Genomic DNA, 21972 nt, shown 5'->3' on the forward strand with positions numbered 1-21972 from the left:
AATTATATATAATTTTTTTTTTTGGGGGGGGGGTGGGGGGGGTGGGAAAGAGGGTGTTACACTTTATAGTTTATTTTCTTTACATTTTATTTTACTGTCCCACATATGGGATTTCACTATCTGATTGCTTGTTGACAGGCATGGTACACAGAGGGAGAATTATGCCTCTCTTCTTCCTATAGACATTGCCATCACACTGACCGCAGCATCTATAGGGTTAACTGCCAGGATCCGAGCGTGGCAGTTGTGGCGAGTGCAGGGCCTTCCCCGACAGCCAGGACCCACCACAGAAGGCACAGCGTATGTGCCCATTTCATCCACGGACGCTATGGTACATCCATGAAAAGGAACACACCCTAAAAATGGACGTACAGTTGCATTTGCGGTCCTGAATGGGTTAACCTAATATATACTAATATCTTAAAGGTTTTCCCCAAACTATTGACAGGATAGGGGACACGTAGGAGATTGTGGTGGATCCGACCTCGGTTCCCCTTTAGTTCGCCCCCAAGCTCCTTTGTTTTGAACAGAGCCGCGGGTACGGCATGTGACCCGCGGCTCTATTCATTGTCTATGGAGCTGCTAGAAAGAGCAGAGTATTCATCTCACTCCAGTCCCCCTATAGAGAATGCATGGAGCCGTTAGAGTACAGCACTCCACTCAGCAGCTCCATAGAGAATTTGAGCCGTACGTCACGTGCCATACCTGCGGCTCTATTCAAAACAAAGGAGCTGGGGGCAGATCTGGGGATCGCTGAGGGGTACAGAGGTCGGACCTTTCTGAAATCTCTTACTTGTCCTCGACTCCCAGAGCTGTGCGGGCTGTGGCTGCTGGAGAGGATGATGGCAGAGGGATGCTCAGTGTCCCTCCAATGCCCTGTGTCCCTCAGTGTCCCCCTGCCATCATCCTCTCCAGCAGCCACAGCCCACACAGCTCTGGGAGTCAGGTCATGACATCACCATTTTATCCAAGAAGTGACATCACCATGTAATCCAGGAAGTGACATCCCCATGTTATCCAGGAAGTGACATCCCCATGTTATCCAGGAAGTGACATCCCCATGTTATCCAGGAAGTGACATCCCCATGTAATCCAGGAAGTGACATCACCATGTAATCCAGGAAGTGACATCACCATGCTATCCAGGAAGTGAAGCCTTGATGCAGTAGCAAGTGCAGGAAAAAAACACTTTATAATCATTTCTGAGAAGACAACTGCCTTCCATGTTATTATTTGTGTTATGGTTTCCCTTTTATAATGGCTGCCACTGCCTTACAATGGGATCAGTCATGGTGTCTGTCTGTCCTTCGGTAAGACATACCGATATATGTGGTGCTATTTTAAGGCCCTATTCCACGGAACGATTATCGGCCGTATTTGGCCGATATCGCCCATTACGGCCGATAATCGTCCCATGGAATAGAAGGCAACAATCAGCAGACATCGTTCATGTCGGCTGATCGTTGCTGTCGTTTGTTTTTCTACATGTTGAAAAACAAACAACTTATACAGTAACGATCTGCTGCCATCACTCCGTGGAATAGGAGCTGCAGTAGCAGACGCTGCTGTATGATATGGGCTGCCTGGACGATCTAGTGATCACCTGGGCAGCCCCCCGGACTCACTCACCCGCTCGCTGCTGCTGCGTGGAATAGTGGCGGCAGTGAGCAGGGAACAAGGAGCAAACAAGCGCTGAGAGCGCTTGTTTGCTCCTCAAGTCGGCCCGTGGAATAGGGCCTTTACCCATCAAATCTGATATGCGAAATTTGTAACAGAGGCTCTGTGAACGTAGCCTAAGCCAGGAAAAAGTGCATGTTTATGTCAGTAAGAAAATTATACTATATCCTAACATAAGTAGAAATAGAACAGTAGTCCTAATAAATATCAACACATGTAAACAAAAAAGTTTAATTTTGAACCAAAGACAACAAAAGATGTGAAAAAAACCATATACAAAAATATTTTGTTATTGGCAAACAATGTCCTTGAGGATATTCCTTGTCCGCTATTCTTCACATGTAAGCAATTTCTATGTAGGTTTACAGTGTGGATCTTTTATTCCTTCCATTATTACTGCTCATGAACTGCAAATTGAAAATGCTAGTACTATGGAACGCTTAGCCCATAAGGTATCCACTGCAAAGAGAAAAGAAAATATATATTACATATACCTGCTGGTAATAGAGCATAATGCAATGTCAACACCGTATGTACTGTTATAATATGGCGTGTATGTCCATTACAAACAGCAAGACTGCACAGTGAAGAGATTGCTTACTCTTTGGGTTTCCTTATTTATAGGATTCTAATCCATTGAAGAGAAATTAGCATACTATAAATACTGAATATATAGAATTATATTGCAACTTAACTGGTTGTTAAACCTATAAGCATCTGACCGCCGAGAAGAGAAGTGCGTTGTGACCTAAAGAGGCGAGTCTGCTCCATACCCTGTGGTTGCTAACCGTAGCCGACGGTGGTGATCACCCCTTGGCATCAGTCAATTAACCTCCTAGATGCCACCGCCAATGGTGTCTGCGATATCTATCGGTCAGAAGCCATGTCTTATTTCATTTTGGCCTCTGAGTATCAATGGGTAGCAACTTGCTGCTTACTGTCTGGCCTCCAAGGGGTTAAGTGGCAGTGTTAGGCATCCGCCCTAACCCCTTCTTTGCTAAGTAGTATGCGGTGCCCTCGGCCCAGCGAGTAAAAGAAGGGGGGTGCTGTTTAGTGTCTGGCCACAAGAGTTTAGGGGCAATGAACAGCATTGCTTTCCTTAAAATATATGCCTCCAGGTGAGCCCAAGCTGAGCTCGGCTGTATACCAGATATACCCTTCTATACCGGGAACCCCCATTCAGAGCCAGGACTCCAACCCTTATGACAGGAGTGCGGGCTAGTGTGCAGTAAACAGTGCTGCTTACTTCATGGCCCAAGGATGCAAGTGGAGATGCACAGCATCACCACTTAAGTCCTTATACTCTTTAGGACAGACACTCTGACTTCAGTGGGTAGCAAAACTGTAAGCAGGTCAGGGTCAGGTGCAATGGGTAGCAAATCGGCTGCAGATTTCAAGCAGCCACACTGTATGCGTAAATGTACCCTTAAACTGTTCTGTAGTGCGCAATAGTTTCCCAGAACTGGATCCATCTTTTTCCAGCACCAGGGGAGCCCGCAGCCTGATAAGCAGAATGCAGATTGGAACGAATAACTTACTGTCCTACTGTAGATTCACTCATCTCTAGTGTACAACCCTGACAAATTCATTGCGGCTGTGCATAGTATTCTTCCTATCCACTTCCATCTGACAATAGTGTAATACCACACACAGTCACTATGAATGTGATGGCGCTGGGTCGCAAGCGGCCCGTTCTGGTGCTGCGGAACTCCCATATGTACCTCTGCGGATGCCCCGGCGCCCATTGTGTGTGACGTTATCTCATTTCCCTGTTTTTCTCTGTTCTTTGTAAAATTGGAAAAATTTGAATAAAATATAGAATTTAAAAAAAGAAAAGAATGTGATGGCGCTGTAGCCTTGCTTATTCTGATAACCGCCTTCTGCCGCCTCTTGTTAACCCTTAAGAGGACCCAGCCAATTTAAATTTTTGCATTTTCGTTTTTTCCTTCTTGTGTTTAAAAGGCCATAGCACTTGCCTTTTTTCACCTAGAAACCCACATGAGCCCTTATTTTTTGCGCCACTAATTGTACTTTGCAATGACAGGCTGAATTTTTGCATAAAGTACACTGCGAAACCAGAAAAAAATTCAAAGTGTGGTGAAATTGAAAAAAAAACACAAAAAACGCATTTCTTTTATTTGGGGGGTTTGTGTTTTTACGCCGTTCGCCCTGGGGTAAAACTGACTTGTTATGCATGTTCCTCAAGTCGTTACGATTAAAACGATATATAACATGTATAACTTTTATTGTATCTGATGGCCTGTAAAAAATTTAAACCATTGTCAACAAATATACATCACTTAAAATCGCTCCATTCCCAGGCTTATAGCGCTTTTATCCTTTGGTCTATGGGGCTGTGCGAGGTGTCATTTTTTGCGCCATGATGCGTTCTTTCTATCGGTACCTTGATTGCGCAATTGCGACTTTTTGATTGCTTTTTATTACAATTTTTCTGGATTTGATACAACCAAAAATGCACAATTTTGCACTTTGGGATTTTTTGGCGCTTACGCAGTTTACCGTGCGACATCAGGAATGTGATTAATTATTAGTTCGGGCGATTACGCACGCGGTGATAGCAACCATGTTTATTTATTTATTTGTTTATTTTTATTTATAACATGGAAAAAGGGGGGTGATTCTGACTTTTATTAGGGGAGGGGGCTTTTTACTTCACTTAAAATCACTTTTATTTTTACTTTTACACATATACTAGAAGCCCCCCTGGGGTTAGGGTTATTCCCCCCTGGGGTTAGGGTTATTCCCCCCTGGGGTTAGGGTTATTCCCCCTGGGGGACTTCTAGTATATACACTTTGATCTCGAATTGAGATCTTTGCTGTATACTTATACAGCAAAGATCAATGAGATCGGCACTCGTTTGCTTTCGGCTGCTGCAGCCGAAAACAAACGAGTGCCGAGTCGGGGACAGCGCCATCTTGGAGCGGTCCCCGGCCGGCTTCAGGTACAAAGATCGCTCCTCCGGGACGAGCGATCTCCCCACTATACCACCACCGATCATCTGCACGGGTACGTCCAGGGTCGCTTAAGGGTTAAACAGAAAACGCTACTTACGGCAATTTCATCCTCATAAAGACTCTGGCCATGAAGAAGCTCAACAGGACACAGACAAATCCAATGAAAAGCAGAAGGAACCTGTTCAGTTTGGGAATATTCGGTGCATTAGACCTATCAAGAATTATAAAGCCTAAGCCTCCCATAGTAAACAGGAAACTTGAAGCCAGGCCCTCCATTATATACTGTCCATTCACCCTGTGAGGAAAAAAATATATATTTTTTTAAAATGTTTTATTTCACACATTTATGGAAAGATTTTGCAGTGTAATAAAATCTTAATTATTAGCTATCAGGACTGTGTCATTAAAGGGGAATTCCGGAGAAAAAATGTCTTTCAACTCAACTGGTTTCATAAAGTTATTTAGATTTGTAATTTACTTATTATAAAATCTCAAGTCTTCTTGTACTTATCAGCTGCTGTATGTCCTGCAGGAAGTGGTGTATACTTTCCAGTCTGACACAGCGCTCTCTGCTGCCACCTTTGTCCATGTCAGGAACTGTCCAGAGCAGTAGCAAATCCTTATAGAAAACCTCTCCTGCTCTGGACAGTTCCTGACATGGACAGCAGGGGCTGACATGTCAATTCTTTCGGCGGAATGCGGAATCCGCCCGTGCATAGAATAGTGTCTATAGCACGGGCGGAGATGCGCGCCGCCGCGTGCTGGTACGAGCGACGGAATCCACCCTTGGTCATACACGCGAATTCTGTTCCAATGGCTGTCACGGGGGTGGAGCCTATGTGGCGGTGTGGGCGGGGCTAAGGTGATGCTTCGCCCAGGTAGCACAATCCCCAGATGATAAAAGATCATTTTTTACTGGAACGTGACGTATGATATAAAATAAGGTATAAAAACTGAACAATTTACCCTTTACACCTGAGAAGAGAAGTCATAATGCAAAAAGGGGGTGTCACTTTAACAAGTAACGTAAAGCTGGAGTGTTCCATTTGCCAAGTAGTAAGATTGATGGGCAGCTTACAAATCCTGTATGTACACAGATCACGCATCAGCCATCTCACCTGTAGGCCAGGAAAGCCACTGGCCGCTGGTGACCATGCTCATCTGTCATTGAGCCAACGCTGGGTGGTTCCACAATAACGTCATAAATTATTCCTAGACAGAAGACGAGAAGAAATTCAGTCAGCTTTTGCTGTTATTAGGCACATCAGACCCTAAACCCCTGCCCATCCAATGTTAGGCCCAGTTCACACTGAGCAAAAACGGCAGAATTCCAGTATCTCTATGGAAGAGTGCACGTGCCTCCGCTCAAAGAACTGACATGTCAATTCTTTCAGTGGAGAGGGAAGGAAGCGGAGGCACACGCACCCTCCCATAGAAATACTGCAGGACTCTGAGCATGGCAGTAATTTTGCCATTTTTGCTCAGTGTCTACAGCCAGTTAGTCCACTTATTGTTGAGAGTTGTGTAATGCAGTATGGATCATGTATGCGGCTTCCCTGGTAATACATACTACAGATGTTTTGTTTAGGTGTGGTCGTTAATATTTGAAAGCGGAGCTGTGATTGGTTGCTATGGGCAACAAAGAACATTATTGCTACAAGACTGCGCTGACAGGCCGCTCAGCCAATCACAGGCCGGGACCGCCGCAACCAGTGATTGGCAGAGGGTCAGTTGCAGAGGACAGAACAACACCAGGGACTGTGCAGAGGTAATGTATACAGGGCAAGGGCTGCACGGACATCACTCTAGGTGGCTGAATAGTCAAAGTAGCTAGATGTATGGCCACTATGTTCAGGCCAGAAGAGCCAGAGCGACCTGTCACTGTCTGTGCACGGATAGGCTGGCATCCCAATGTGACTGGTTGCTGGTGTATATGTGGAAGGCACTGGAGAATAGTGATGTGAACTGGGTACAGAAGACTGGCGGGCCCTGTGCCAGCTCAGACCCTGCCCTGCTTATATATCTGTGAACACTGCACCATATGGTGCTATACTAATAGCATGGGGGTGGGTGGGGGTGCCAGGGGTAAGGCCCCCCCCCCATGGTATAGTCCCAGGGGTAATGCCTCCCCCTATTGTATAGTGACCAGGGGTCATGCCCCTCAATAGTATAGTGACCAGGGATAATGCCCCCCATAGTATAGTGCCAGGGATAATGCCCCCCATAGTATAGTGCCAGGGATAATGCCCCCCATAGTATAGTGCCCCCATAGTATAGTGCCAGGGATAATGCCCCCCATAGTATAGTGCCCCCATAGTATAGTGCCAGGGATAATGCCCCCCATAGTATAGTGCCCCCATAGCATAGTGCCAGGGATAATGCCCCCCATAGTATAGTGCCCCCATAGTATAGTGCCAGGGATAATGCCCCCCATAGTATAGTGCCCCCATAGTATAGTGCCAGGGATAATGCCCCCATAGTATAGTGCCCCCATAGTATAGTGCCAGGGATAATGCCCCCATAGTATAGTGCCCCCATAGTATAGTGCCAGGGATAATGCCCCCCATAGTATAGTGCCAGGGATAATGCCCCCCATAGTATAGTGCCCCCATAGTATAGTGCCAGGGATAATGCCCCCCATTGTATAGTGCCCCCATAGTATAGTGCCAGGGATAATGCCCCCATAGTATAGTGCCCCCATAGTATAGTGCCAGGGATAATGCCCCCCATAGTATAGTGCCAGGGATAATGCCCCCCATAGTATAGTGCCAGGGATAATGCCCCCCATAGTATAGTGCCAGGGATAATGCCCCCCATAGCATAGTGCCAGGGATAATGCCCCCCATAGTATAGTGCCCCCATATTATAGTGCCAGGGATAATGCCCCCCATAGCATAGTGCCAGGGATAATGCCCCCTTAGTATAGTGCCCCCATAGTGTAGTGCCAGGGATAATGCCCCCATAGTATAGTGCCCCCCATAGTGTAGTGCCAGGGATAATGCCCCCATAGTATAGTGCCCCCCATAGTGTAGTGCCAGGGATAATGCCCCCATAGTATAGTGCCCCCCATAGTATAGTGCCAGGGATAATGCCCCCATAGTATAGTGCCCCCCATAGTGTAGTGCCAGGGATAATGCCCCCATAGTATAGTGCCCCCCATAGTGTAGTGCCAGGGATAATGCCCCCATAGTATAGTGCCCCCCATAGTATAGTGCCAGGGATAATGCCCCCCATAGTATAATGCCCCCCATAGTGTAGTGCCAGGGATAATGCCCCCCATAGTATAGTGCCCCCCATAGTGTAGTGCCAGGGATAATGCCCCCCATAGTATAGTGCCCCCTTAGTGTGGCACCCATGGTTCCCTGGCACAGCACCCGCTGCAGTGAGTAGAGTGATGCCGGTTCTCACCTCCGGTGATGAGGAAGTAGGAGACCACCACCATGGCATAGACCGTCATAGCGGAGGGCATGTGCAGCCAGGACGGCTTCTTCAGCTTCAGGTTCGGACATTCCAGCACAGTGAACGGCACCCGGTACAGGCTCTCCATCCTGCGGCTACACACACCCCGAGCACCGGAGGACAATAACTACACACCGGGCACAGCAGCCACTCACCGCCAGCCACCTCCGGGGGAAGCAGTCAGCAGGGACCGGAGCTGCACAGGCCTGACGTGGCGCCGCAGCCGGAGAGGGGCGGGAACACGGGCCGGAAGTGGTCACCGCTGCCGCCGCCGGGGATGGGGCCGTGTGCGGGCTGTCACTGGGCTGTGTGTGCACTACAGAGCCCAGCACACCCTCATCGAGACTACAGAGCCCAGCACACCCGCATAGAGCTGTCACTGTGCTGTGTATGGCGGCTATGTGCACTATAGAGCCCAGCACACCCTCATAGAGCTGTCACTGTGCTGTGTATGGAGCCTATGTGCACTATAGAGCCCAGCACACCCTCATAGAGCTGTCACTGTGCTGTGTATGGCGGCTATGTGCACTATAGAGCCCAGCACACCCTCATAGAGCTGTCACTGTGCTGTGTATGGAGCCTATGTGCACTACAGAGCCCAGCACACCCTCATAGAGCTGTCACTGTGCTGTGTATGGCGGCTATGTGCACTACAGAGCCCAGCACACCCTCATAGAGCTGTCACTGTGCTGTGTATGGAGCCTATGTGCACTACAGAGCCCAGCACACCCTCATAGAGCTGTCACTGTGCTGTGTATGGAGCCTATGTGCACTACAGAGCCCAGCACACCCTCATAGAGCTGTCACTGTGCTGTGTATGGAGCCTATGTGCACTATAGAGCCCAGCACACCCTCATAGAGCTGTCACTGTGCTGTGTATGGAGCCTATGTGCACTACAGAGCCCAGCACACCCGCATATGTGGAAGCAACAGATTCCTTATTATTCCTACAAACCGCAGGGGAGCGCACTGGGGAGGCTTCTGCCTGTGTGCACGTGTCCTAACAAGGTAGAATAGGAGGGTCCTTTTACACACAGTTTTAACTGACAGATTTTTTGAAGCCAAAGCCAGGAATGGATTTGAAATTAGGAGAACTCTTTTTCCTTTATGACATGTTCCCTGTTTATAGTCTCTTCCTGGCTTTGGCTTCAATAATGTGTGTAAATAATAATAGTGTAAAAGGACCCTTACAAAAATAAGTGGGCCATCAATCAAAAACTCAGGGGTAGGGAACCTTGGCCCTCCGGCTGTTGCAAAACTACAACTCCCATCATGTCTGGACTGCCAATGCTTTAGCTTTGGCTATCCAGGCATGATGGGAGTTGTAGTTGTGCTACAGCTGGAGAGCCAAGGTTCCCTGCCTCCTGTCCTCCGCACAGATTAAAACAGGTGCAGGTCCCAGGTGGGTAATCCCACCGAAAGGGTGGGTTCACACCGGAATTCTCGCAGATAATATCTGCGGAATTCCGTCGGCTGTCCGCGCGCACGGCCGCTCTCTTTTCCGCCGGCTCCATAGACACCATTCTATGGGTCGGCGTATTCTGCTATCCGCTGAAAGAAGTGACATGTCACTTCTTTCGGCGGATAGCGGAATACGCCGGCCCATAGAATGGTGTCTTTGGAGCCGGCGGAAAGGCGTGCGGCCGTGCGCGCGGACAGCCGACGGAATTCCACAGAGTTTATCCGCGAGAATTCTGTAGTGTGAACCCACCCAAAAAGTGTAGTGGCAGCAAGTATAATCCAGCCATGTACAACAGCAGTTTGATCCTCTTCTGGTTTTGGCACAATTTAGCATAGAGGAGAAGAGGCTTCTGCATTGCTTCATCCTTGGCACGGGATACACATGAAGCGGCTGCCATCTATTCACATTAATAGTCTGACCGGCTCTATACACTGGTGAGTGTTGTGCCTCTAAATTTGCAGGTGAGAGTCGGGTATATATTGATTGTCCTCTATATATCTGCACTATGAAGCGATGCCTTTTATCGCTATTGTCTGACATCCAAAACTCTGCAACTGCAGAGTAATAAGTAAAAACTGATGGGCAGCCAGGAACTGTCCAGAGTAGCAGCAAATCCCCATAGAAAACCTCTCCTGCTCTGGACAGTTCCTAACATGGACAGAGGTGGCAGCAGAGAGCACTGTGTCATACTGGAAAGAATACACCACTTCCTGCAGGACATACAGCAGCTGATAAGTACTGGAAGACTGAGGATTTGTAAATAGAAGTAACTTACAAATCTATATAACTTTCTGACACCAGTTGATTTGAAAGAAAACGATTTTTTGCTGGACAACCCCTTTAATGGTTTATTTTTTAAGAAGGTTGGATCAGAGGCCAGAATATTGTGATGTAAAGTAATTCTTTATTATTTCTTATAAGCAGTAAAACAAAAATGGGTATCGCCATAATCACTCAATACAGCTTATAGTAAATGGCATAAACATTTAAGTGCCCAAAAGTGCCTTTTTTTCTATTTTATTTGACAAATTATTATTCTTACAGGTGCATGTAGAAAAACCAAGTCGGGCGCTGCCTATGGCTCTGCCTAGTGTGGGTGGCTGAACTCTTTGGTGGTGCTCTATATGTACAACACAAGGGAACAATATTTAAATGTAGAAAAAGATATGGCACTCACCCAACGCAGTATCTTCTTTAAGGGTTCGTTCACACCTACAGAATCTGAAGCAGATTTGAAGTTGCAGATTCAAAGCAAATCAAATCTGGGCCATCTGATCTGCTGCAGATCCTGTACACTTTATTTTCCACGTGAAAACTTCACAATCAGAAAGGTGTATGAAATGATGCAGTGAGAGCAACAGCTACATCTGTTTCGCGCGGAAGCACTTCTGGCTGTGTGGCGTGCAAAGCTAGCTCCGCCCACCTTCTACCCAGAAGGGCTGTGCGATCTTGTCAGTAACAGTTGGTAGTCTGGCGTTGACAGCATCAAGTCTCTTCAAGTACCTATTCACACGTACCTTATAAAGGCTGGAAAACCGCAAAGTCCCTGGAACAGGTCTGTCTACTTGAGACCCTATTTATCGACCAAGTCTAAGCTATAGTAACCTAGGTAACCCTCCCACCGAAGCAAAGGACTCTGACCAAGCCAACAGTGTGCCATCATCAGATGCCCCTGTATTGGATTGTATATAGTTATCCTTCAAGTAAAGTCTTAATATACTTTCCCCGCTATTGTGTGAAGACTTTTATTAAAAATTATATGTCCCTGCATGTATGCTGAAGACAAGGGCCCCAGCACCCTCAGACCCCACCGTGACAGGAAGGTTTCAGAAGGTGAGCCCTAAGGTTGCACTACACCACCCAGCAACACAATACCCTCAGCATATTACAATAATACCACCAAAGGGACATTATACATGTGTGTAGGCTTGAGAAAGGCGATTACAGCCAAAATGTCACATGTCTTGGTGTAAATGTCACATTCATGTTTAACCCTTTGAGGACCAGGCCCAAAATGACCCAGTGGACCACGCAAATTTTGATCTTAGTGTTTTCGTTTTTCCCTCCTCCCCTTCTAAGAGCTCTAGCACTCTGTTTTCTATCTACAGGGCCATGTAAGTGCTTGTTTGTTACAGGAATAGTTGTACTGTGTAATGGCGCCATTCATTTTACCATAACATGTATGATGGAACCCCAAATATATTATTTATGAAGATATAAATAGGTGAAATCGTAAAAAAGAATGCAATATGGTAACGTTTGGGGGGTTCCTGTGTCTACGTAATGCACTATATGGTAACAGCGACATGATACCATTATTCTATAGGTCAGTCCGAACACAACCATATGCAGGTTACACAGATTCTCATATTTTATATATATATTTTTTTTTTATTAAATCCTTTTTTTGGCAATTAAATATTAATAAAATGGGCCTATTGTGACACTTATAACGGTTTTATTTTTTTCACCTACGGGGCTGTATGGGGTGTCATTTTTTCCACCATGATCTCTAGTTTTTATTAATACCATATTTGTGAAGATCGGACGTTTTGATCACTTTTTATAGATTTTTTTAAATATATAATGTAACATAAAATCGGTAATCCGTGCACTTTTTCCCCTCTTTTCGTGTACGCTGTTCACCGATCACAATGACGCTTGTTATATTTTAATAGATCGGACAGTTACGCACGCTACGGTATATTATATGTTTATCTATTTATTTTTATGTTTTATTTATATAATGGGAAAGGGGGGGGTGATTTCAACTTTTATTGGGGGAGGGGCTTTGGGGTAGTGTAATAGTGTTTTGAACTTTTTTTTTTTTACACATTTGAAGTCCCTTTGGGGGACTTTTACATACAGTACTTGGATTTTTACACTGATGATTGCTATGCCATAGGCATAGCATTGATCAGTGTTATCGGCGATCTGCTCATTGAGCCTGCCTGTGCAGGCTTAGTGCAGCAGATCGCCGATTGGACCGCACGGAGGAAGGTGAGACACCTCCGGCGGTCCGTTTCAACGATCGGGACCCCTGGGGTCCCGATCGGTAAGTGACAGGGTCGCGGCGTTTAAGGGGTTAATGACACGCGGCAGCGCGATCGCTGCAGCGTGTCATTACCGGAGAGGTCCCGGCTGCTCACTGCAGCCGGCCCCCACCTCCTATGAAGCGCACTTCATAGCGGGAGAAACATCCAGGACGTAGAGTTACGTCATGGGTCGTCTGGGGACAGACTTCCATGACGCAACCCTACGTCCAGGGTCGTCTAGGGGTTAAGTCATCAGGATCAGCGGTGAATTTCACTCTGCGGCCTTTTATTTTCCAGGTATAAGGAGAATTTCAGGCAGGGAGGTTTTTTTTTTCTTGCCAAAGTGTTGGGGTAAGGGGATAAAGAAATAATGTGCACTCACCTCAGCTTCATACCGCAGTCAGGTCCCCGGACGCTTCCTAGTAAGAGACCTGGTTCCTGGGACGTGACAGGCCTGCTTAGCCAGTCAGAGGCCAAGGTGGGACCCTGCTACAGCCGCTGACCAGGCCCATCACGTCCCAGGTCCTCTCTGACCAGGAGGCAGTTGTGGACCAGAGCAGCATTATGCTGCTACCAGTGCTGGAGCCAGGGATGTGAGTGCACATTATTTCTTTTATCCCAACGTCTGAGGAGACCAGGGCTACCCAGCACCCATCTAACACCTAAGCCTCATATACTCACCTATCTTTGTGCCATGAATACATGGGTCTGAATACCAGCCACTAAGCCAGCACTAGACCCCTTTTTTACATTACCTCACAATGTGTTTCTATTTACCTACAATACCACCAAATGTTAGGGTATGTGCACACTACGGAACTGCAACGGAAAACCCATTGTGGATTCCGCAACGGGTTCTGATCAAAAACACCCAAGGGGGAAACGCGTTAGATGAAGTGGCAGACACGTTTGAACGTCATTCAAATGTCTTAAGTTCTTATAGGAGTAAATTGTTATCTGACTGTACAGACGATACAGCACCCAACGACATTTATTGGAATTAACCACTACAGTACGTGGGGTAAGACCCGCTTGGTGTAGGACACCTGACCCTATGGTTCCTAGTGTACAGTTCCCTGTACATCTCTTATCAGAAGAGATGGAATTATGTATTTTGCAGACTGTTATTTCACCAGTAAACCTTGTCTTTATATGGCCTTAGTCTTTTGTCAATGTATCTTAAAGGGGTTTTCCAGTGTTAGAAAAACATGGCCACTTTCTTCCAGAGACAGCAACACTCTCGTCTCCAGCTTTGGTGGGATTTCGCAGCTCTGTTCCATCAAAGTGAATGGAGTTTAATTGAAAACCCCACCTGAACTAGATTCGTGTTCTCTCAAAGAAAACGGCCGTGTTTTTCTAATGCTGGATAACCCCTTCAACTAGATAAACTTCATAGGAGGCGTACGTGTGGTACATATCAGTACAGTAGCACAAACCTTTAGGTTTGGTTCACACTATGTAAAAATGATGGCAGTCTTTCATAATAGCGTCATCATCCACATATCTTTTTAAAAAAAAAAAAACTTATTTGCTCAATGATGGCCGTTGTCAGTAAAGACATCATCAGTTTTTACATCGTGTGAACCTAACCTTACAGTTTCAGAGCTCCCGGCTTCATAATAAAATCATGTCAGGAGCTTCGAAGTCCGGCATACATAGAATACCATAACGAAAGCACCAACACACCGAGTTACAACAGAGACATTTATTTTGATGTGATCAATATAAACAGGATGTTACTTTGCCTTCTGGCTCTGTGCTTGAGCCTTCAGTACTTTCACAACAATCTTCTGCTCCTCAATGAGGAATGCCCGCTTAATTCTGCAGAGAGAAAACAGCTGTTTTACTATCAATAGCATACAATGTATTACTCCAAAAGGTGCCATCACAATCAATGGGTTACACACTTAATAGCAGATTTACTAATATCAGGGCACCAGATGTTAACATAGGTTCAGTGTGTACTACACTCCTCCACATTGCACAAGCCCTTCAACCCCTTTACTACCAATGACGTCCATGTACGTCCCAGCGTACCATAAGGGACCTAATAAACGGAGCGATAATCGTCCAAATAAGGCCGATTATTGCTTTGTGTAATAGAAACAATGATCAGCCAATGACAATGATCGGCTGATTGCGTCTTTAGGTCCAACACCAAAAGCAGATGCCAACAGCGCATTGCTAATGATTGAATAAATGGTTAATAAATTACCACTCCACGCTCCCGGTCTTCTGTCCTCTGCAGCTTCAAAGCAGTCTCTAAGCTGACAGGCCGGAGGCCCTGGTCAGTCATTGGCTGAGCAGCCTTGTCAGCTCAGACAGACCGCACTTAATCTGCAACCGCCAGGAAGCAAGCGACGACCGGGAGCGTGGAGAGGTAAGGTAATAAAAAGTTTAGGGAAAGGACTGCACGGACATCACTAACGATAAATAAACAGACCGTCCTAAACGATTAGAGTCGTGTAATAGGTTCAGTAAACGATTTACATTATTGATCGAGCTGCCATCGGCCCATCTAATAGAACCCAAAGACATATAGTTCTTTTAGTGCATCTCTGAAATACAATTCCTGGCCAGCATGTGGGTGGTCAGGAGAGATGCCTGCGGTCAGACCCATAATCTAAATTGAAGAATCTTCAGAGCTATAACTACTTCATTTGGGCTCGGCAGCTGCAGGAACCAAGCAGGCAGTCACGTTGGGCTCTATGCTTTGACATGGTTTAGATATCAAATAGAGCAAAAAGATTTACCAAAAACAGTCTGACTTGCGTCCTGCAGCCATTCACAGAAAATGTTTATTAAAGTATTGTATTGCCCCCCCAAAAAAAGTTATACAAATTACCAATATATTTGATAAATTATTTGTATAATTTGGGGGGGGGGGGGGGGGGGGGGCAATACAATACTTTAATAAAATTAATACATTTTGCCGGACTTCTCCTTTAATTTAAAGGGCAAACAAGTTTTCATTGCGAACAGAATGATTAATTGAACCGTGATGAGTAGATTTCTTCAGTCGCATTAAACTGGTCCTAAGCTTTCACACTAGCAAATATCACTGGCACAGCTTTTAGAAGTCATTTTATGAATGAGAACATTTGGGAATTGTATTTATTGTTAAGACGAGTGCAGTGGACCCACAAACTATGAAGCCACATGCAAGTCGTAATGCAGGGTGGCATTCACATCTGTATCATCACGGCATGAGCCTATATACCACTTACATCTTTCACATGCAAAACTCACAGGCCCACAATTTATCAATTTCAGATGAAAAACTGTCTGATGTGTCCATAATACCAATCACAGATCAGCTTTCATATTCCCAGAGCTTATTAAGATATGAAAGATGAGCTGGGATTGGGTACCAGGGGGAAACCAGGCAGTTCTGGGTCCATGTGCTGTCATAATGTAGCACTTATCCCTCATTAATATAATGGTTGTAACAAGTCCATGCAGAATATGCAATGCTGATTGCTGTGCTTTGCTGGTCTACTGTTCATTGCCCCTGATGGTCCTCATTAGTGTGCAGCAGGATTCTGGCTAATACCTCGAAAAACAGCCGTCTGTGGATGATGCCTGGCTTTGGTATTTCCCTTGTCACATCCCAGTACTTGCAACTGAGTTAGACTCAAAATGGGCCACCCTGGCATTCCCCTATTTGTGTTCTAATTAGGGCTGGGCGGTATACCGCAAAAATACCGATACCGTCACTGGCATCGGTTAACCGACCTCAACTCTGCCAGGACGGTATCTGCGGTATTTCCCCCCCCACCCGGCGGCCGCGTGCTCTGGTGCAGGGAGAGAGAGGGGTCCCGCGTGGAGAGGTGAAGGCTGGAAAGCTGATGATCCGATTCACCTCCTGATCCCAGCCAGGACGAACATATACTGCTGCAGGGGAAGGTATGGAAGATCCTGCTGCGGGGGGCTGAAGAGGAAGACTGGAGATGTGACAGGCTGCACACAGACGGCAGGGCCCCCTCCAGTGAGTGCTTTGTGCTGCTGCTGCCGGGGGCTCACTTCTAGCTTCTCTGGAAGCTGCACGGTGAGCCCTGCCCCCCCCCCTCCCGCACATACAGTTGGGGTCAGGTATCGGTCGGCACCTCCATGCTCCACTGACCACCGCACTCTGTCCCGCACAGGAATTCTCGGAGCCCCGTTATGTTTTGTCAGTGCTGGAAGCGGCCATGTGTGACACTCAGTCCGGGACACAGATATATGTGCTACAGCAACACTGCGTGACAGGGGCCGAGGATTCCTGTGCGGGAGAGAGAGAGCGGTGCCCGGGGGAGCAAGGAGGTGCCGACCCATACCTGACCCCTGCAGCCACTGAGTGACTGGGGATGGATGGATAGATAGAAGATAGACAGATGATATGATATAGATAGATAGAATATCTATCTCCTATCTATCTATCTATCTATCTCCTATCTATCTATCTATCTATCTCCTATCTATCTATCTCCTATCTATCTATCTCCTATCTATCTATCTCCTATCTATCTATCTCCTATCTATCTATCTCCTATCTATCTATCTCCTATCTATCTATCTCCTATCTATCTATCTCCTATCTATCTATCTCCTATCTATCTATCTCCTATCTATCTATCTCCTATCTATCTATCTCCTATCTATCTATCTCCTATCTATCTATCTCCTATCTATCTATCTCCTATCTATCTCCTATCTATCTATATTAGTAGAAACGAGTGGCACTCCAAGTCACAACGCGGCGGGTGCCAGCCGATATGGTTCCGACCACGAACTTCAATCCATAAAGTAACGATGATCAGCGGCACACCAGTAACGTGAAAAACTGAATTAATTTATTGTTCAAACTTCAGAACATTCAATATATGCAGCACAGCAAAGCACAGTGCTTTGCTGTGCTGCATATATTGAATGTTCTGAAGTTTGAACAATAAATTAATTCAGTTTTTCACGTTACTGGTGTGCCGCTGATCATCGTTACTTTATCTATCTATCTATCTATCTATCTCCCATCTATCTATCTCCCGTCTATCTATCTCCCGTCTATCTATCTCCCGTCTATCTATCTCCCGTCTATCTATCTCCCGTCTATCTATCTCCCGTCTATCTATCTCCCGTCTATCTATCTCCCGTCTATCTATCTCCCGTCTATCTATCTCCCGTCTATCTATCTCCCGTCTATCTATCTCCCGTCTATCTATCTCCCGTCTATCTATCTCCCGTCTATCTATCTCCCGTCTATCTATCTCCCGTCTATCTATCTCCCGTCTATCTATCTCCCGTCTATCTATCTCCCGTCTATCTATCTCCCGTCTATCTATCTCCCGTCTATCTATCTCCCGTCTATCTATCTCCCGTCTATCTATCTCCCGTCTATCTATCTCCCGTCTATCTATCTCCCGTCTATCTATCTCCCGTCTATCTATCTCCCGTCTATCTATCTCCCGTCTATCTATCTATATCATCTATCTATCTATCTATCTATCTCCTCTCTCTATCTCCTATCTATCTGTACACACACACACACACACACACACACACACACGTGTGTGTGTGTGTATGTATGTATAGACAGATAGGAGATAGATAGATAGATAGGAGATAGATGATATAGATACACTCTGATGGTAATACAAACGTAAATTTATTACATATAACAATGTGCAGCAAACTTTACAAGTAATATACGATGTTTCGCCGTCTCCTACGCCATTTTCAAGTGGCACTTGAAAATGGTGTAGGAGACGCCAAAACGTTGTGTACTACTTGTGAAGTTTGCTTAGTTATATGGAATAAATCCACGTTTGTATTACCATCGGAAAATGGGGTTTTCAAAAGGGGTGTGGCTTTTAAAAGGGGCGTGTCATAATTATCGTTCAATTTATCGTTACCGCGGCTACATGTACGATAAATCGCGATATTCATTTAGGCCATTATCGCCCAGCCCTAGTTCTAATACACACAACTGAGGGGGGACGTAAAAGGGTTATCCAGCGCTACACACCTGAACTGGAGACGAGAGGGGGGAAAAGTGGCCATATTTTTGTAGCGCTGGATAACCCCTTTAAGGGGCTTTGGTGATCTCCCCACTGAGAGGTTTCTCTTTGCAACAGGTTTCCTTCCCAGGAGGGATATCTGGCTATTTCCATGTTTTGAGACTCACAACTGAGGCTCCACGGACCCTGTTTTTGTTTTTTTAAATTAAGCACAAGTCTTAAGAGGGGTTATTCAGAAATATATATCTCCTATCTCATGGCAATACTTGCATGTCTTCAAAGTTCTTACCTGGTTCCCGATGATGCGTTGCCTCCACAGGAACTGCCCTAACTCAACCAATGGGTGTCTCATATTGGCTTAAAGGGGTACTCCGGACTGGGGTGCTTTCTACTGTATGGCCGGGGAGGGGTTGGATATAGATGCCGCCGTCCACTTACCTCCCCGGTTGCCGCCGTCCCATTCTCCTGTCCGTCTGCCGCTTTCTGGTCTGAGCGCCGGCTTGAGATGTGACGTCTCAAGGCAGCTCAGCCATTTAGCGTCCAAGGCGGGACTCCGCTACAGGAGAACAGGGCGGCGCGATCCGGGACCCAGCGTCGGAACCGGGGAGGTAAGTGGACGGCGGCATCTATATCCAACCCCTGCCCGGCCATACAGTAAAAAGCACCCCAGCTCGGAATACCCCTTTAATGGGGCAGTTCCTGTAAGGGCAACAGATCTTTAGAACCTGATAAGAGCTGACAGAACCAGGAGCACTGGCGCAGCAGCTTTGGGGGACAGGAGTACATGAGATTACTTTTATTTTTACACTACCTCCAAGAAATAAAGAGTACCCAAAGACAACCCCTGAAAATTTTGTCTACCAAGTGAATCCTTCCTGACACAATAACATCAAACAGCCTCACCTGTCACGAACACATTTTGCGCACATGGAACCACCATAAGCTCTGCTGACGTGCTTCTTTGTCTTTGACAGCCTCATGAGCACTTTAGGTCTAACAGCTCGGATCTGAAAATATACAAGAAAACAAGTTACCAATGTATTTCCTTTCACACACTGATCCAAATCATCTTCAAAGGTTTATTTCCATCTCTGCATTTTATAGTGACATGTGAGAAGTGCTGATTGGTAAGGTCTGGCTGCTAAGAACCCCGCCGATCATCTCCATTATTTTAGCCGAATGGAATGCCCCTTTAAGGGGAGCATTGGAATCTATGGCTGACAGGTTACCATCCATCTCTATAGTGAGTACAACAACATGGTTATTCTGCCCATGCTCAGCAGCAGTGAGGTTCACTAGTTAGTGTCAGCCCCCATCTAACTTACATACAGTATCACCCGTACTTACACATTTTACCCACTCAGCAGAAGTTTAGTAAACCCATGACGACACTTACACCACGGAGTCTTCCGGGGCAGATACCACATGCTGATTTGGGGGCTTTTCCAACTTTCTTGGTGTACAGATATACAATTCTGTTTCCTGGTGTTCGAGACCTAGAAACAAGACAATCCTTGAAGCCCTCCTCATACAACATAACAAAGCAACGTGTTACATGATGAAGTACCAGGCAGGGCTACTTACAGCCGGGTCTTGTTGGAGGCAGTGTTGTAGGACAGCCTACGACGGTATGTCAGGCGCTGAACCATTCTTTATATCTGCAGAGAAACAAAGACAGGGTCAAACTCTGCTTACAATTTAAGCTCTAAAATAGAGCACTAACATACTCAAAGGCTAATATCCCTCACTGCCAAACCAAGGACACCAGAACACCATGCATAAGTATAGCAGAATTATGGAGCTGTACGTTAGGAGTCTTACTAAAAAGTGTAATTTATATGGATCCGACTCTGACCTTCACAGATGGCTGGAATACAGGTCCTTGCCTCCAATCTACAGTCAAACAGGCGTGATGGCCCTCCATTAACTGCTATAGGTCTGACAGATACAGCCAAGTGCTGTGCTTGGCCTAGTCAGTGCCCCTTAGGGTCCTATTACACACGACAATGGCAGCCCGATCAATATTATAAACAGATTGGCGATTGTTTACTGGGCCTATTACACAGTCTGATAATAGTTTAGCTGCACGGACATTGTTAGTAATGTCAGTGCAGCCCTTGCCTAAACAGTTAATACATTACCCGTCTACGCTCTCGATCTTCTCCTGCGCTCTGCATGCTCCCCCTCACTGCAGCTTCAAAACAGCCAGTCAGCTCAAAGACCGTTCTAAAGTCGCAGCACTCGGTGGCGGGATTCACGCAGAGCAAACAAGACCAGGAGCATGGACAGGTGCGGTATTAACTGTTCAATCGGCCACAAATAGCTATTACACGTAGCGATTCGCGGTCGTCGGCTGATGATTTTCTGTCTGGACCTGAAGAAACACACAGCCGACTGGTCAGTGTCTCTATTACAGGGAGCGGTAATCCGACGAATGGAAAAGGGGGGGGGGGGGTTGGAGTCCCTGTCATAAGGAAAATTAACTTGCCATTAATCTTCAGACGTGTCAAAAGTTTTTATCGGTTGGGGTCTGAGTGTCCGATCCCACTTTGGTCATAAAATGAACCAGAAGTCGTCTGCAGGAGACGGACCTGTGTAGTGTATGATGTCCATCTGGTGCACGTGATCAGAGACTGCAGTGAACCAGGGAATGAAGAGCACAGCTGTGAACTTCGCCTTAACACTTATGGTGTGATTACACAGGCAGATTTATCTGACAGATTTTTGAAGTCAAAGCCAGGAACAGACCATAAACAGGGAACGGGTTATAAAGGAAAGACTGAGATTTTGCCTCTTTTCAAATACATTCCTGGTTTTGGCTTCCAAAATCTGTCAAATAAATCTGCCTGTGTAAACGCACCATCAGATACCGACCAATCAAAACAGATGGGATCCAGTGTTGCTGTGCTACAGTATCTAACTACTATGCCACAACATCTGACCACTTAAAGTGTCACTGTCGTGAATTTTTTTTTTGCAGAAATCAATAGTCCAGGCGATTTTAAGAAACTTTGTAATTGGGTTTATTATCCGAAAAATGCATTTTTATCATGAAAAAGCAGTTTGAAGCTCTCCCCCCTGTCTTCATTGTTCTCCTATGGAGAGAGCTAAAGAAAAGACCAAAACAGGACAACAAAGAGTTAATCTACAAATCCCTCACCCGTTATCTGTTCTGACCATCACCACTGACCTGTCTGAGCTCGGATTACAGCTGTCACCCAGCTCCATGCCTGTAATCCTCTGTTATCTGCTTTCTGCTGCCGGCTAACTCCCTCCTTCCTCCTCCCCCCTCCCCTCTCCCTAGAGCAGACAGGGTACGTCTCCTGCAACAAGTCACAATTTTCAGATTTTTCAGAGTGGATGAAAAAGA

At 46.1% G+C, this 21972-nt stretch overlaps 2 protein-coding genes across 6 annotated transcripts in view; both read right to left on the reverse strand.

The window, feature by feature from the left end:
* Positions 1 to 1894: 1894 nt before the first annotated feature.
* On the reverse strand, positions 1895 to 8357 carry OSTC (oligosaccharyltransferase complex non-catalytic subunit). The gene is made up of 4 exons (XM_069976815.1): positions 8062 to 8357; positions 5772 to 5865; positions 4751 to 4948; positions 1895 to 2136 (listed from the first exon to the last, which is right to left on the reverse strand). Exons 1-4 carry the CDS (start codon positions 8198 to 8200, stop codon positions 2118 to 2120), a joined length of 450 nt encoding a protein of 149 aa, XP_069832916.1. The 5' UTR covers positions 8201 to 8357; the 3' UTR covers positions 1895 to 2117.
* Positions 8358 to 14299: 5942 nt separating this feature from the next.
* RPL34 (ribosomal protein L34) overlaps positions 14300 to 21972 on the reverse strand; it is a 463668-nt gene continuing 455995 nt past the window's right edge. For 3 of the 5 annotated variants that reach the window (XM_069978538.1, XM_069978537.1, XM_069978539.1), the window contains exons 2-5: positions 20187 to 20263; positions 19999 to 20098; positions 19506 to 19609; positions 14300 to 14430 (exon numbers count right to left, since the gene is read on the reverse strand). In XM_069978538.1, coding sequence (XP_069834639.1) covers positions 14346 to 14430; positions 19506 to 19609; positions 19999 to 20098; positions 20187 to 20251 — 354 coding nt within the window. In that variant the 5' untranslated portion in view covers positions 20252 to 20263 and the 3' untranslated portion in view covers positions 14300 to 14345. The remainder of the gene's footprint in view (positions 14431 to 19505; positions 19610 to 19998; positions 20099 to 20186; positions 20264 to 21972) is intronic. The other 2 variants (XM_069978536.1, XM_069978534.1) reach the window with 2 other exon arrangements.

Source organism: Dendropsophus ebraccatus, chromosome 7, assembly GCF_027789765.1.
Source record: "Dendropsophus ebraccatus isolate aDenEbr1 chromosome 7, aDenEbr1.pat, whole genome shotgun sequence".
NCBI lineage: Eukaryota > Metazoa > Chordata > Amphibia > Anura > Hylidae > Dendropsophus > Dendropsophus ebraccatus.

Coding starts and splice junctions, on each gene's coding strand:
- OSTC (XM_069976815.1), bottom strand. CDS start 8,200: ATGGAGAGCCTGTACCGGGTGCCGTTCACTGTGCTGGAATGTCCGAAC. Junction 5,866..8,061: donor CTACTTCCTCATCACCGGAG/GTGAGAACCGGC, acceptor TCTTCTGTCTAG/GAATAATTTATGACGTTATT. Junction 4,949..5,771: donor GTGGCTTTCCTGGCCTACAG/GTGAGATGGCTG, acceptor TTTTCCTCACAG/GGTGAATGGACAGTATATAA.